The sequence below is a fragment of the Ambystoma mexicanum genome, chromosome 13 (genome assembly GCF_040938575.1).
Source record: "Ambystoma mexicanum isolate Mex_15411 chromosome 13, UKY_AmexF1_1, whole genome shotgun sequence".
Classification (NCBI taxonomy): Eukaryota; Metazoa; Chordata; class Amphibia; order Caudata; family Ambystomatidae; genus Ambystoma; species Ambystoma mexicanum.
Window position 1 is genome coordinate 157,645,055 of NC_090938.1, and position 17,616 is coordinate 157,662,670.

The 17,616-nt window shown below is 43.4% G+C and overlaps 1 protein-coding gene across 1 annotated transcript; it reads left to right on the plus strand.

Moving 5' to 3' along the window:
- The first annotated feature begins 206 nt into the window (after positions 1-206).
- LOC138520097 (promotilin-like) lies at positions 207-10,605 on the plus strand. The gene is made up of 4 exons (XM_069632610.1): positions 207-449; positions 2,959-3,063; positions 8,125-8,233; positions 10,443-10,605. The coding sequence occupies exons 1-4, from the start codon at positions 333-335 to the stop codon at positions 10,448-10,450; spliced, it is 339 nt and encodes a 112-aa protein (XP_069488711.1). The 5' UTR covers positions 207-332; the 3' UTR covers positions 10,451-10,605.
- Positions 10,606-17,616: the final 7,011 nt, after the last annotated feature.

Genomic DNA, 17,616 nt, shown 5'->3' on the forward strand with positions numbered 1-17,616 from the left:
CAGCGACCATAAATCTGAAAGTATTGCCCCCCCACCCTCACCCACCCCCATCCAAGCCCAGGTATCCAGGCAGGACTGCATTAGGACATCTGTTATGGCAGGGTCGGTAGAGAAGGGCTGTCGCCAAAGGTCAAGGGCTATTCATCACCCAGTGCTCTAGGATATAAGGGCTGCAGAGAGCAGAGTCGGCCACAGAGAGGCAGAGCAGGCGACCTATAGAGCTCCCGAGAAGCAAAGAAGGTGGCAGCGAAACAGAGAGTGTGGTAGAGGGTGAGAAGGTAGCCAGAGGGACAGTCCACTTGCCCACATCCACACTCTACAGTAGATCCATCATGGTCTCCAGGAAGGTGGTGTCTGTTCTGCTGGCAGCCTACCTGGTCGCCGTGCTAGCCGAGCAGGCCCAGGGCTTCCTGCCCATCTTCACCGTCAGCGAGTCCATGAGGATGCAGGTGAGCCCGAGTGATGGTGATCTGGCATTTAAATATATAAGGGGCCCTGGCTGCAGTGTGGGCAGTGAGCAGGTACAGGGCTGACAGGGTCAGCAGTGGGTTTACTGTACAGGGCTGGCAGTGCCACCAGGGTGCATGATAGCCACGAGTTTGGTGTCAAGGACTCATGCTTTCAGATGCTAGGCCAAGGGCTGGGAGATCTACTACTGGGATTACTGTTCAGTGCTGAGGGTCTTAGTAGCTAGCACACTACAGAGAACTGTCAGTGTTTGCAGTGCTTATACAGAACAGGACAGGCAGTGTTTGAAGCAATTCCATTGTAAAGGGCAGGCCACACTGTTCAGGGCTATCAGTGTTCGCATTGGGAGTACAGCGTAGGCTGACAGAGAGCAGTGTGTACACTGATTGTGGCTAGCAGTGCTGGCACTGTGTAAATGGATGTAGGATAGTGGCAGATCCGGCAGTGTTATATGTGCTTATATGTAACAGGGCTCACAGTGTGGACAGTTAGTCAATTGTACAGGCTATCAGTGTTAGCAATGGATATAAAGCACAGTGCTGGTATTATTAGTCGGAAGCCTGAAGTTCAGGGCTGAGTGCTGTCGGTGTTAGCGGCAAGTATACTGCACATGGCAGCTCGTGTTTGCAGTTCATAAGTGGTTCCCGGATTGCAGTAGTAGCAGAGTATTGGGATCGCAGTGTAAGTAGTGGTTACAGTGCATTTTTGGTAGGCTGTGTAGCAGGTAGTGTACTTTAAGGGGCTAGCAGTGTTAGCAATGGGTAAAATAGAAAACTGGCAATATTAGCAGTGATCAGTGTAGGTTGCAGCTCTAACAGTGTTAGCTGCAAGCATGCTTCAGGCGTTTCCAGTTCATATACCTTTAGCAAGAGCAGTGTTAGCAGTGTCATGAAGGGGTATTTTGCACATGGTGGCCAGTGTTAGCAGGTGCTGCACTGTACAGAGACAGCAGTGTTAGCAACGGAGTGCAGCAACAATGGTTTTGATGCTCATGATTAAAGAACGTATCAAATGTGCGTAGAAGGGAGCCTTATCTTTCGGGGGTCTTATGCCCTCATCCCTGATGCAATCAGGGGTGCTCTCTTCCATGGGTGTGTGGTCGTGATGTCCCTCCTTGGTAAGGTATGTGATGACTACTGGGTGGGATAGTGCAGTGTAAGGGAGGAAGTCTTCCCTTAGGGTGATTCCTTCTCAAGAATCCCATTTCCCTGCAATGTTGGCTCCACTTCCTATCGTCTGTTCCATGTATGGGAGGATCCCCATTGGTGTAGCTTCTGGAGAGAATTCTTCTGTTCATCAAAAAGTTCTGTCTTCCCCTGGGTGTATTGATCATGGCCTATGTCTCTCCCCAATAAGGACTGCTGGATCTACCAAGATGTGAATCCCATTCAGATAACCCAAGCCTAGTAAAGGATATGTATCCCCGGGTGCAACTTCTACTTGTAGATCTTGTCCTCGTGAAAGAGCCCCATCTTCTCATGGGTGTGTTGATCATGACCTATGTCTGTGCCCAATAAGGAGTGCTGGATCTACCAGGATGTGAATTCCATTCAGATAACCTAAGCATAGTGTGGGATGATATGTATCCCCGGTGTAACTTCTACTTGTAGATCTTGTCCTCGTGAAACAGCCCCATCTTCCCCTGGGTGTGTTGATCATGGTTCATGTCTGTGCCCAAAAAGTAGTGCTGGATCCACCAGGATGTGAATCCCTTTCAGATAACCCACGCCTAGTAAAGGATATATATCCCTGGGTGTAACTTCTACTTGTACTTCTTGTACTTATGAAAAAGCTCCATCTTCTCCTGGGTGTGTTAATCATGGCCTATGTCTGTACCCAATAAAGAGTGCTGGATCTACCAAGATGTGAATCCTATTCAGATACCTGAGCCTAATGAAGGATGATATGTATCTCCGGGTGTAACTTCTACTTGTAGTTCTTAAAGTTATCAAAAGGCCTCAAATTCTCTTGGGCATACGGATCATGGCCCATCATGGTGCCCAATAACGGTTACTGGATCCACCAAGATGCGAATCTCATTCAGATAACCTGAGCCTATTAAAGGTTGATCTGTATCCATGGGTGTAATTTCTAAATGTAGTTCTTGTACTCATGAAAAAGCCCCATCTTTGCATGGGTGTTTTGCTTATGGATCATGTCTGTGCCCAATTAAGAGTGCTGGATGCACCAAAATGTGATTCCTAGTCACATATCCTGAGCCTAGTGAGGGATGATATGCATCCCTGTGTCTTGTAACTAAGACCAACGTTCCTTAGGTATAATGAAGATTGGCACTGGATACCCTCTGATCAATAAGGAAAGGTTCCTGCTCTGATGAGAGGCTCATAGCTCTTCTACCATGGTGGGAAGGCTGCCTTCGAGGCATGGATCTCGCTCATAGCTTCTCTGCCCAGCTAGGGATGTTGTCTTCTGATATCCATGAAGTTCTTGGTACAGCTGTTATTGTCGCTCTCCCACGTGTCTTTGCAGGAGAAGGCGAGGAACAACGCTATGAAGAAGTCATTGCGATCCGAAGATGGTGACTTTGCAGATCTCTCCAGCTACGAGAACCTGCAGGAGGATGAAATCATCAAGGTAAAGGAGCCGCTCCTTCCTCGACCCATCCTTCCTCTGCCCGCAATCCCATATCCCTTCTGCCTTCAAACTAGATGCCAGTCAGCCACATCTAACACTCCCAAGGCGCCCGCTGCTTGAACAGGGTTTGCTTGGGTCTCTGGCTTTCAACATCTTCCTCAAGTAGCTCCCCAACACTTTAGGACACCAACATTGCCCGTTTTGCACCGTTCCAGACATCCCCCTATTAAATTGACTTGGTGAGAATTGTGGTCACCTGCCATTTGTATGTGTGCAATAATATAGGGGCCTTGTATGAATAGGAGATAAGTGTGCAAGATGTCAATATCTTTACACATAAAACGTTGATACTGAATAAATGAGCATTCTAACTGTGGCTGAAAGCCCTTCTCACAGTAGTTTTGGGATGTTGGCTGCAGAATCAGGGACATGCACATTAATATAAAGGAGCATTTGAGAGTTTAGGGCCCAGGCAGTGGATTAGCGCTGCAGTACACACAAATACCAGACCTCAAATTTGAGAATTAGAATGTAAAATAGTTGAAAAGAAAGTGCACAACTTATAATAATAGCTTACACTTCTAAAGAAACCAGCTCTCATTTCCTACATCTTCTTCTGACTTGAGATTGCAGTGGCGTCAACATAGAAAAACATTTTTTAATGAAAGAATGTTGAGAAAACACTTTTCTCTTTCAGGAACGAGAATAATGGATAAAGTACAATAAAAAAGACTTCTTAATTACTACAGAAGAGCACCGTTTTTTCAGAGCTTGGACGGATATTTGGCGTTCGAGGTAAAGCAGAAATGGTTTTGCCCTCAGGGATGGTGGAGCAGGGACAACCCTTGCTGTTTCCATGGATAATGTGGCATTCCGCTGCTTGAGGCATCCTAGGTGCCTACCCAAGCTTGCTTAATGGCCCTTGTCCAGGCTCTGCAGAAACAAAGGGAGAGAGACTAGTGAGTGGACCTTTCAAATAACCAGTTCTGCACCGAAAAGGACCTTCCAGGACCTAAATGGCACCATCATTTTCGAGCGATCACATTCAGACACTGTTTGTCATAAAATATCTGGATTTTTAGCTCTGAAAAGGACATCAGGGATTTAAAGATGGCAATGTCATTCAAACTTCACCCCATTGTCGCTCAGCACTGCTGTGGGGTTCTGGGTGCATAGTTCTTCTCAAACCTCCTCACACAATACGCAGATCTACAAATTGTTTCCCCCTGCCGACATTTCCAAAATCCAAAAACTACCCCAAAAGCGGGAGTGAGAATGTGTGAGTCCCTTGTAAATTGCATTGTGTTTAAACATTGGTCTCACTGAGATGGAGGAGGAGTGTTTGAGTGCACACGTGCACATCATACACGCACATGTGCGTGAGCGTCATGTGTGTGTGTCCATAATTTACTTTCAATTTAAATGCTGCAAATTGTTCTTGCTGCAGAGTTGTCTCAAGATGTGTTGATGTGGCAGTAACCAACAGACTATCATGCTGCAAAAGCGCTCCCTATTAGCTGGAGCTTTTATAAATACGAAGGGTCTGATTCACAAAGATTTACAGTGGAGCCAATCCGAAGATGCCTGTGAATATTGCATTTAATTAAATGTCCTCATTTGTTTAGCGCATTTCCCCATGAAACGCCCTGGGAGCAGTGCCGGATTAAACCCTGTGGAGGCCCCTAGGCAGTCGAAATGTCAGGGTACCCCCTCGCAAATGATCTCCTAATACGTTTTTAATTTTTCTGCAGCGCTTTATTTTGATCCGTTGTCATCAGGCCCCTAAAAGGAGTGCGGCCCAAAGGCTGGTGCCTACTTGGGCTAATGGACAATATGGCACTGCCTCGAAGGGACCGAAGTATGGGAACGTTAGGAGGTGCTAGTGTGTATGTGTGAATAATGGCCATGAAAGGTTATGATGGCTTGGGCGAGTCCCTGCTAGTCACCCACGTCTAATTGGCATGTGTAGGGGTGGAGAGAGGTACGCTACGGAAATAAGCTGGGGAGGGTGTGTAATAGGATAGTCAGTTATGTGTGTAGGTACAGGTAAAATTGTCGTGAACGGTATCTACATTCTTATGGTAGAAGTGTTGTGCAAAGTGTCATTCTAGTTGTTTGTGAGCTGCATATGCATGTGCGAGTGCGGTCGCGCATTTGGCTAATTCCAAAGCGCGGAGTGCAAGAGGAAAAATGCAATGGTTATAATCAAGTGAAAGCCTAGAAATGGTACATGCAGCCAATCCTGAAACATTTGGGTTGATAAATGATGGCGGGTGCATGGATTCAGCTATCTTTAAGTGACTACATTCACGTTTAAAAAGCATGCACTGAACACCAGCCGATGCTACAACATTACAAAAGGAAGTAATTCTTTAGAAAAAAAGAAAATAATTATAGTTGTGAATGATCCCATTATAATAGCTTGCAGTGTAATTTACTTATAATTGTAATTGAGGGACTGGTTCAAAATGATGTTAGTAACTGGAAGAAACAATAGTTTGGCAACGCACCAGGTTTGTGCGCAAAATAGCACAAATCCTTATTAAATATGTCGACTTTGCACCTGCTCACCTACAGCCGATTAGCAGGTGCAAGAAGTGAGGCAAATCTGGAGATACCTGGTGCATCCTTGATATGCTCATCTGTAAATATGATTCACACAGGTTTGATCAAGGTCCTCTCCCGGCCTCTCCACGGGTTCTGAGGTTTAGGGATTTCTGAATCCGTTTTAAGGGTGAACGTGCACATCTGAGATTCTCAGAGGTATCTCTGCAATTGCTTCTCTGCAAATCTTTATGAATTGGACCCAACACGCTAATCAGTTGCCTTCCACCAGGCAAATCATGTTAAGTTTGCAGTCTTTCCACCTGGAAATAGGTTCCCCCAAAAAATTGTAATAACCCACAAATGTGTAGACTTCCAATTCCGGTGCTTCCTTCTACATTCCTTCTCCTTCTTCCTTCGAATCTATTTGGTCATAGCAGAATTGGTCAACCAGGTAGACATCTACCTTTAGGCTCTAATACACACTACTCCTCGGTGCAAAGACCATCTGATACTTGCATCCAGCTTGAATGGACACACACACTTGGTCAAGTTGAGGCCCACACTTCCTTCCTGCCAGCCAGTCTTTTGGGATCTGCTGTGACTGCCAGCCGGTGACTGAGCTCTGTATCGTGTTATCTATCTCCACCTTTCAATCTGGCTATTTTCTGGAAAACTTCACCTGACAATCCCCTTCCCTCCAATTGTCCCAAAAGGGGCTGCTCATTCGTGGCCTAAGGCTGTAAATTAAAGAAATCGCTGATGGTGACATATCGCCTGCTTCTAGTCGCAGCAGATCATGATAGAAGCCTCTCCTATATGGAGATATTTTAAGCCAGAAGAGCTATTTCTAGGTTTTTTAAATACTTATATTTCTTTAGGAATGTCGATTGTGGTAACCCACAAACACTCATTGCAGTCCAGCAAGAAAATTGCCCTTTCTTAAACAATGGGGATAACAGGGACACAATGAATTTTATTTAATCCACATGGTAAAATAGGATTTCATCTCACTAAAACTGAGGCCTTTCTCGCCAACAGTGGGAAATTCAAAGGTCTTACCCTGTCTCACTCTGCTATGACCGAGTCTGTAACATGTGCCCAGATATTTGTGAATACCCGACCAAAACATTGTACCTATACGGTCTTCTCACTTGCTTTGCCCTCCAGACAGTGTAATGGGAAGTAAGTGAAGACCTTGGTGCATCAGCAGGTATCATCCTGTGGTTGTGAAGCAGGGACCATCTCCTGATAGAGACCATCCCCACCTCAACATTGTTTTGAGGAGTTGAGTTTCTTCTCGAGCAGGGGTCTGGAGCCTGCGATACTCCAGATGTTTTGAACTATCTCTCCCAACCTACAAGAATTCCAACACGCTCTGAATCACGAATATGTGTCCTGACTATTATCACATGTGCACAATAATGTACTCAATATAGACACATACACTTAGTGCAGACTATCGGAGACCTAGTTAGTATTAGCAAAAGAACAGCACCAGCACACCAAATTGCCAATTGCTCTGTGCACCCGATCAGTATCGCGGGACAGCATAGACTTCAGGGAACACAATAAGATTTAGATTACCCCCTCACAGTTCTAAATATTCAGGGTTTTCCTTTGAGGGTTCCCCCCACTATGTAGTGTGATCAGAAGGTTGTGGTCGCAAGGGAATCCCCCCAACGCAAGTGCGGTGCAATGTCGCTGCCTTCCCAGAGGCCATCACACAGGCACCCTCTGCCAAAGGAGGCATTTCCAGCTAGTATTTCACATGTCAGAAATGGCTTGACAGGTTTTAAAAAAGGATTGCAGTTCCTTCCTTATTGTTTGGCTATGAGGCTGTATACACACAGAGTATTCGCTTTGTCCTGCCCTGTCATAACTCATGAGATTCACATGTGTGTGGTGCCAGTATTGTGCAGTAATGTTAGCAACTCTGGCCTCAGCCTGGATAATCATGCCAAGTCTATTGTCTTGTCTGCCAATGTCCAGCTCACTTTTCTGAAGTTAATACGGGTTTGCATCAGAGACAACCTTTTGTATTTTGGGCAGGGCTTTGGTATTGACCAAAGGGAGCTCAGCCAATGTGCTTCTTGACTAATCGCTTGCTGAACGTCTATGGGGATTTCATGCTCCCTTACAGGAAAAATGACACAAAAATCTTTGAAAGACTACGCAATACTAAGATTACTTCAATTTACTGGTGTAAGATTCCTAAACCAAAGAAATGTAAAACTCTTGACTGAAATGCAGTGACATTTCTGACTAACTTTAGGAAACATCTTGAATAAATTGATTTTGATTAAATATTACTGTTGTGTTTTATCTTCATACGTTTATTGCTATTTAGTTTGAAACATTGGTCAAGGTTTATATGCAGGAAGGTGTTCCTTATGCCATTCAAATAATGAAAACGAATAAGATATATATAAGAGCATGGCAGCCTCCTTCATGCGATGATTTCCGCTCAATATCTAAGGCTGGCATATTAAAGCCTCACTGATATTCCTCCCACAGCTGACGGCACCCGTGGAGTTTGGGCTGAGGCTTAGTGCCCGCCAGATGGAGAAATACCGCGTGGCCCTGGAAGGTCTTCTGCAGGAGATGCTGCCAGAACACCAAAATGGTAAGGATGTGAAAAAGCAGCCAGGCAAGGCCGTTTCATGCCAGATCCATGGCTAGGAAAGAGTCATCCAATATTATGTTTATTTGGGACACTGGTGACTTGATGGAAATTGGTGATATAAAGTTGATGAAGGGACATTTTTGGGCTACTCTTCTGTGACAGGGTTCAAGATGTGAAGAGACGGGGGAAGCCTTTTTGATACAGAATTAGCTATGCCAATCCGTAGACCTCAACTGACCTCTCCACAATGTTATAAGCAAGCAAGGACAATGGACAGAGCTATGGGATTCCATCAAGGTTTTTTCATCGCAATTCTATTTTTATTTTGTGACATTTTGCGGCAGCCCCCCATACCCCTTCTACCTACTTATTAGCCTAACCCAACCCGCCCCCCCCCGCGCACATTTGAGGAGAAACTCGATGATAAAAAGGCAATGGATTCTCCTTTGATAGAAAATCTATTGATAGAACCTCCCTATCCCCAATGGACGGGCATCATGTTAGTGCATCTAACCAGAGGACCTGCACGCAACCAACATGGGAACATCATGGCACAGACACCTGCCATTATTAAAATAAAGGTGTGCCAGCTTCCACTCTCGCTGGTGCTGAGTCCAGCCTTGGGAATCCAGTTTAGTGTTGCATCAGGTTTTTCCTCTGTAACTGTAGATTGCACCACGCTCACCAACTCACCCGCGCAAACACATCCCGGATTACAGGTTGACTCTTGTACTCATGACCTACATCATATGCATAGTCTTTTGCCTGACATCAGCACACAACACTCAGGAGCGCGCTGTAGAAGGCTAGGGTTTTAAAGGGAGTTTGGTTATAAGCCCACTCTTGGGGGATAGTGGTGGGGGTGGGCTGCAGAGTGACGAGAACATTGCAGAGTGCAGCTCCTGGAAGCCATGGGAGGCGGAGGCGGGAAGTGGAAATTGATCACCCGAGGTCTCAGAACTGTCTAGGCACTGTAAAGTCAAATGGCACTCGTTTCTAAATAGCTTTGCAGGGAGAAGGAAGGAGGCGCATAGAGGCAGACGTGGCAGCCAACATTATCACCATACGTCTCTTGCTTAAGGCACTTTCTTCCCCACTCACATGAAACATCAAGACTGTCCCATCAAGAACCATCCCTTCAGTTTCAAAAGACTCCCATCCATAAAGTGAGGCACAGAACTCAATGATCATTATTTGTATTTCATTATTTAGTGCTTATATCGCCCCACACGCCCAAAGGCTTCATGGCGCACTTTAGCCATATTTTGTTATTGCTCTTATCTAAGGTCGCACTCATCATATACTCTTTGAGTCAAGGACTGGTACCATTAAGTGCTATAAAAGGGTGACAGTGAGATGTGTAATGGTTATGGTGGCACAGAATCTGAAAGTGGCAAGGTTTCAGGGGAAGCTGTTGCTACGTGGAGTGGAATGCGGTGCTGGGGCCCCTTCCCCAACTCCACATGCAAAGCGAGCCATTTTGCCTGTCTCCAATAATCCATGAATGTGTACAGTCATGCACAGGGGCGTTGCTAGGGGGGGGCTAAGGGGGCTATAGCCCCTGATCTTTTGTTTGTAGCCCCGGATAGAATCTCAGGAGCTACAGCCAAAAGACTAGCTAGCCCCCAGTCCTAACAGTTCCGACATCAGAGTAGCCCCAGGTCTTTTCCAGACCTAGCAACTCCCCTGGTCATGCAGTCCTTTTATTCCCAGATGAAGGCATGTCCTTTTGTTAGATTTGTAACCTGTCAGTATGGCACCTGGAGGGGGCGACAGTAGCAATCAGCTTCATGAAGCAAATAGTGAAGAATAGGTCTGATAGTGGAATGGTGCATGAGTGTGTTGGAGATTTGTGAGTGTAGCCGTACGGTTATTTATTCAAATTGGAGATAGTACAAGTATCACCAAGTGGGGTCACCATGCTACGCAGAATAAAGAGTGTACATGCAACATTCATATGGGAAACCTTTTCATAAAGAAAGCACAATGAGTTCAGAGAGCAAGGAAAGGATATGCCTAATACCGCCAAACCACACAAAAGTTGGGTGAACCAGGGACAATTCTCTGATAAAAAGGTGTCCATTAAGTAGGAGAGTTTAAGAATCTATGATGAAATAAAGATTCTCCACAGTTGGGACCAGATTAAACCAGCAAGTTCCCAGAAGGAGTCCTGTGTCCATTCTCAATGACTATTTCTCTTGTTTTCCAGTGGACTGATGATCCCAGAAGCAGAGCAGAGGAACCCTTCACAGAATCACATCTTTATTTAGCCCTGATCCATTTCTACACTGTGGCCAACTCTTTTGGAAAAATGCATATATACTTTTATCTATGGAATATGTTGACAATACTGAATAATAGTGAATGTTTAGGCCAGCAAATAAAGTAATAAATGAATTAAAAGCTGTGATTCTTGATTTCAGAGGGTGCCGCTCACTCTTCTATCAGGGGGAAGGATGTGTGGATGGAGAGTGCAGTGACATGCACCAGTTTCAGGGTGCAGTGTTACACAGACTAACACTGACAAATGCATCACATTCTATGACATGTTATCACATTGTATTTCTTTTAACTAGACCAGGCACTTAAGTATCATGATCAATGTGGACAAAAGAATATTTTTCTAGCATTATTCTTAATTATAAATGTTTATGGCACAGTCTAACGAGGGGCCCTTATGTTTTGCACAGTGGAGTTTACCATTGGAGTCTGCAAATATTCAGGTCTTAAACCACAGCCTTGCATAGTGCAATGTTTGGAACAAGTTGATGTGTGTATTTTTTCCAAACTCTCCTTGTGGTGGTGTCTGAGCAAGCTGTTGCACGTTTTGCTTAAAACCTTGGATGCGGGATTGCATGTCGAAGAAGGATTTCTCTGTAGGGTTTTCATTCACCATCAATGTTAACACTGAGTTGCCAGAGACGCCTACTTTCCGGCCTGTCATCTATGTGAAGAAACACTGAATCCCAAAGCAATGACCTACATCTCTGATACTAATGAAGAACTCTTCCTCTGTCAGCAAGATGCCACTAGAACTGCTGATACACTCCGGAAGATGAATTAAGAACATTGTGGAAAAACACTTCAGAACTGGTGGTCCTGTTATTGACAGAATAATTAAAATAACACCAAATGTCCTTCAAGACAAGCAGAAAACGTTAGATGCGTGAACCTAAGAAAGAAGAGTAGGAAAAAACTAAATTAAGGAATAGGCTGTATAAAAGAGGGAAAATGAAGTCCCTCAATACTTTCTCGCAGCTGAAGTTTTCAATCTTTGTCTAGATGCTGGTTTGCAGTATTAGTTCATCATAGAAACCTGGCTTAAAAAGGACGGAAAAGCCTTGTGACATATTTTTATTCCCTCTGAGTATTGCATGTCTTGGGCTACTAGACCATTTGGGAATAGGGAAAGCACAAAACTCATCTATAAAAAGAAATATAAAATGAAACCCCCCTTAGTAATTAGAATGTGCAGAATCAGGGGAATTCCTTTTCTTTAGATGTATAGATGATGAAAGAACTTTTTTAAAGTGTTATTATGGTACCGACCACCAGGCTTACTAAGTAAAACCCTTTCTGGATCATTTAGAAAACTGGCTCCTGTCAGATGATTCATATCTATGAAAAAAACATATGCTCCTTGTCGAGTTTAACAAATGGTCCTACTTTCAAACATTTTCTGCAATCTCTTTTCAGCACCCAGTTTTAGTAATCTCCCTGTAGAGGCAGCCATCAGAAGGGTCACTGTATAGAGTAAGAATTTTGGGGAGAATTAGTGATAACATTTCAAAATAAATCTCCAGTGTCCTGGTCTGACATCGTTATTAGATTCTTTGGAATCTCTGTTCCAGGTTCTTCAAATTCTTCGGTAAACATTACATTTAAAACTTTTTCTCATAAGAGAGAGAAACTAATATAAGGGAAACATTGTATCAGCTAACAATTGATCCAGATCTTTGTGTACTTACTTTGCAGATAATGTACTTTCATCTTTTAATAAATCATGTGACTATATTGCACCATGGCAGCTTGTAAATAGACACAACCAAAAACACAAGCACCTTGGTACACTCCAAATCTAAAAGAAATTAAAATTACACCATTGAAATTCCATTTGCACTGGAAAAAACCTCATCTGAGGCCTGGATGAAAAAACAAAAACATACTAGTAAAAGATATTAATTGACCATATTGCACGCAAACACAATGTTACCTCCAGAAACTAATTAGTAAGGCAGAAAACATCCAGAGAAAGCTATATATAGATTGTGAAGCAAGAAACCGCCCAGAAAGTAATTCCCATAAGGGAGAACCAATGTATTGATTTAAATGATTTGTTAATTTCTAAAATGGAAAATATTTAGGATAATACTTTACTGTGTAAATTAAATATCTCCAAAACAGTCAAACAAGGACAAACGCAAACTCACAAAGAAGGGGAGATCCCAGCATTGATCTTTGTTCAACCTCTTCTAAAGAGATCTTAGAAACTCTAAAAAAGAACTGAAACCAACAATACCTTTCCAAAGCTTCATCAGCAACATTATTTGCAGAATCAATTGCAGAAGTTATTAGGATTCTTATCAACAAGTCCTTAGTTCAAGGGCTTATCCCCCACAACTAAAAGCATCCAGTATAACCCCCCTCATAACAAAATCACCCTTAAACCCAGTCATTTTGAACAATTACGGACCAATTGCTGGACACCCATGGCTATCGAAGGTACTACAACAGATAGTCTCAATAGTTTATTGATATTGAATCAACTGATGTCTTGATCCAAATCACTCAGGTGTTAGCCCTAGAGTTGTAACAGAAACAGTGTTCCTCAAAGTATGGGAGGAATTCTGGAACAAGCAGATACAGACGGTCTGACTTTACTTGTACTGTTGAACCTGTCAACTGCTTTTGATACTGCCAACCATGCCATACTCATTCAGCATCTCATAAAAGATGCCAGCATATCTGCACAGATCTCTTAATGTTTTGACTAGTTTCTATCATCATCATTTTTTTATTTAGATTTCTCCTTTAACATAACAAATACATTAGATCACAACACATTACATAATAAAATAAAAATGGATTTAAACATCAGTAAAATATAACTTAATCTGACTAAAACCACATCCGTTACAGTTTTTTAATATCACCATCCGACCTTTCCTCATAAACCTGTACTAAAATGTAGCATGGAAAACCTCTTTTTTAGGGATTGGCCTAGCTAATTCCTCAGATCATAGAGAAATTGTTAATACAGTTAAAAATGAAAAACATCGCCTCCTTACAAGATCCGATATTTGATGCTAAAAAATAAGGTCCCAACATCTCATCCTCTCCCTTTTATAAAATGGGCATAACAAAATAACGTGCACCAGATCCCAGTTGCATTTTATTGAAGCCTTTGACCAGGTATTTCTTTTTCGCCAGTGGAAGCAGGTTTATCCTGGCTTTAAGTAGGAGTCTTCATCCCTCCAGGGAATCTAAATCTAATATCAGCCGGGGCATACAAGGTCCCTTTATACTGTACATAGGCTATGAGGGACGGTAGAGCATGGATTTTCCACCCAGCCACTGCGTTGAGTTTTCTCTGGACCAGGTTTTGATTTCTGTTTTGACTTGGTCGTAGTTGACTCTTCCTCTTCCAGCCAGGAACCTTCACAAAGTCTGATTCCACTGTAGTTTCTATCAGTGTACTCAAAAGGTGAAACCCAGTCCTTTCATTTCGCGAAAATAAATCTCCCTATGCAGGTTCTCACTGTTACACTCACGAAGCGCTGGTCTCTTTGGTCCAGAAGCCGGCTCTGTGGCTCCATTCGGAGTGGTACCTTCAAGATGGCGGATCACAGTGCGAACGGTTCTGCTAGCACCATTCCAGTCCTCTCACATTCGCCAGAGGTACGGCGTACCGCTCACATGACTCCTCATAGGACACGGAGACTTCCAGCTCTTCGCGTCGCTACTGTTCTAGCGGATGCTCCGTGAGTTCGCAACTAGGCAATTTCAATCCTCAGCAGAAACCTCTTACCTCTGACCATTACTAACCCCTCTTCTCTTAACTTTCCAGATTCTCTACTCAGCATTCTGTGCATACACAAACCACCCGGATTCATCTTGCGTCTCATTCTGAAACGCCGCCTTTGAGTTTCTCAAGCTACTGTATTCCGGGTAATATTAAAAACTCCAGTCCAAGTCCCTTTCTGAACCTTTCTTCGAGTATTGTAGGATTTGATTCTACGGGCTTACTCACCTTTACTTCCTTCTGACAGACTTGTGTTCCAGTCGTCCTCTCTGTGTCCCGTATTCTCGGCTTCTCTCCTGGTATTTCCAATCCGGCTGGTTAAGAGGTCAGGGGAATTAATCTCTTTCCTGTTTTCCGTTTCCCTTTCTGTACTTCTGCTATTCATCACTTCGCTTCTCATTTCTTCCCTCTCCAGAAGAAGTCTTCCGATACTCAACGCCACGATCGAATTGGCGTCATCAGCCTGCGAACCACACTCCAATCTTCGGATCCTGCGCTCGACGAGGGTTTTCTTCCCCAGAGGGTTTCCCTGACTGGCACGTACCTCTCGCTCTGGTTTTCCTACCGGGTAAGAGGCTGGCGCGTTGGTCGGGGAGATTCTTGATTTCAGCATTTGCTTCCCGTTGAACATATCAGTCTGCTCAGGTAAGACCTCCAAACCTATTGAATCAGGGGTTTCATAAAGATCCATTGAACCTAGTCTAAGGATCCAGTATTCGTTAACACCCACGTGTTCCCTGATGTGTCCTCTTCTGTTAAATGTTTACGGGCATCATCACGGGTTGGGCAGAGTGGCAAAATGTGGCAGTAACGCTATTACTGCTGCATTACCAATTTGAGCTGGAGGTAAATCTCCATCTTTCCACCCATTTTTTATGCTATCACCGCCGCCGTAATAGCACTGAAAAGCCCCTAGAGGCTTATGGACTCTTAATAAATGGGGAATTACAACACCACCGCAACTCTGGATCCGGCACAAATTGCACCAGACCGAGTTACAGTAACGCTAATAGCGTTGGCGGTATCCCAACGCCCCTATGTCGGGCCGCTAAATGACATTTGACATAAATATAAAATATCATATCATGCATATGTGGACAACACACAAGTCTATAAAACAGTAAGTGATTTACATTAAAATGTTGGCACCCTGGCTAACTATTTGCCAAAATATCTATGCCTTGAAGCTCTAATTAATAAGCTAGACAAACCTTCATTTTACAAATTGAAACTGCTACGCAGAACACTCCCTTTTTTATAAAAAAACAGATGTTTTCATTTGAAGTTGGCTCTTTGATGAACTCAGAAATTGACTATTGTAACTCCCTATGTTGATGCATGCCACAATATACAACTGAAAAACACAAAAAATACAAAATGCAGACACTCGTCTCATCTTTCAGCTTTCTAAGTAGGATTCCGTCACCACTTACCATAACTCTCTTCACTACTTACATCACATCAACACATTGAGTTTAAGGTATGTGTTTAACACTTACATTCTTACATGGGCTAGCACCTGTTTATACTTCAAAACAAGATCTTGCATCACAATCACAAGGGATTGTTATGCTCACAAAATACAAATGTATTGATGGTTCCTAAATCGAGATTTTCATTAAGAGGTGACAGCAGATATCTAGTGACGGCCAGCAGACCGTGGATTTATTTACAACACATCCGTAATTTGGATTATATTTTCCAATTTCAGAAAGTATGAACAAAATCTTTCTTGTTAAAGTTCATTCCAGAGAACAGTTATGATAAAGTTGAGTGCATTTAACGTTGCTGGTGGTGCAGTAAAGGAGACCAATGACTATCACCATTTTGAACATGTTCATGTTCATAAGGATCTATGGGAAGACTGCCCATTTCAGCATTAAGGTCACTGAATCATTTTTTATGAAATAGGGTATTGCTTCTGCTAGCTTGAACTGTCCATATAATGGGACAAGATCACCCCTGGATCAGTTTACTGAGGACAGGAAGTGCAATGACAATGCTAAGATTCAAGATCACTTGAATATGATAATGATGAACGTCCACGACCATTTGGAACGAGTCATTAAAGCAGCAAGCACAGCAATAGGAATTGTTAGAGCAGTTTAATAGTTAAGCCTCACAGAGCACCATTGCAGCCTTAGAGGCAATGCTAATGTAGGTAGAATTTGCAAAATACCTTCCTTTTTTAGCCCCCACCTCATTAGAGGTTTGGAGATATTTATCTCTAGAGGGTAAATAACAGCACATTACAAGTCGGTTCCCTAAACTCCCAACGTGAATGTATAAATTGTACAAAGTCCAGAGCAGCTTTGAAAGTTGTTTTCCTGTAGAAAAGAGAAGAACGAGAGATTCTATTCAATACATGGAACACGTTTTTGAAAGGGGACATTGGAAGGGGTAAACAAGTGGCCTCTCTGAAATGCATAAACGGTTCCGAATGTACCCTTCTCCTCATTACAAGAAATATGCAATAGTGTCATGAACCACTAATGTTCACTATTTCCACCCTCAATATGAGGGTGGGCATGGATAGAAATTTCAAATAAAATAAAAGCTTTTTATGGAATACGAGGTATACCAGGAAAACCCCGAGCTGTAATTGTGGCAGAGTAATCTGATTAACACGGAGCAGGGCTATTTCTTCTGGAGGGCTTCCTCCAGACATTCTTCCAAAGCTGTAACAAACCAATCAATGTCAAAGAGTCCATTATCACAGATGTATTTATTTTATTTATTTATTGTGCATTTGTTAGGCACTTATACACCAAGTAAATTGTTTCAAAGCGCCCACAGGGCAACAGGGAGGGAACATGGGAATGAAAGGCAAATATGATAACAATGAAGAAAGAAGGGGGCGGTCCTACAAGGCCTTGTTAGCATTCAGAACATGCAAGTGCAGAGAGAGAGGGGGTGGGGCTGGGGAAAATGCTAAGGAGTGCCACGAAGAGAAGTGCTGGGGAGAGATCACTTGGTAAGAGTGGTCACCTGACAGAAGCAATAAGTGCAGGCCTGTGAGATAGCACAGTCCAGTGGGGACCCAATGGCAAATGCTGTGAGTGGGTTTAAGCTGAAGGCTATTGGGGGGTGGTGGGGACAGGGCCCAGAAGGACGCATAAGGGCATTGGTCACCAATATCAGCGACTGTGGGTTTAGCAAGGGAGTTAGAGGGGGAAAGAGGAGGTGAAAAGGGAAGTCTTGAGGAGCTACCAAAATTTGAGGAGATTGGCTCAAGATGGAGAGAAAGGGGAGGATGTTCCAGGGGAAGGAGCCAGGCAAGGAAAGAGATCCGCCACCAGCTCCCTGTTTAAAGAAGCACTTGACAAACAGAGATTTGACACCAGAGGAACGTAAAGATCTG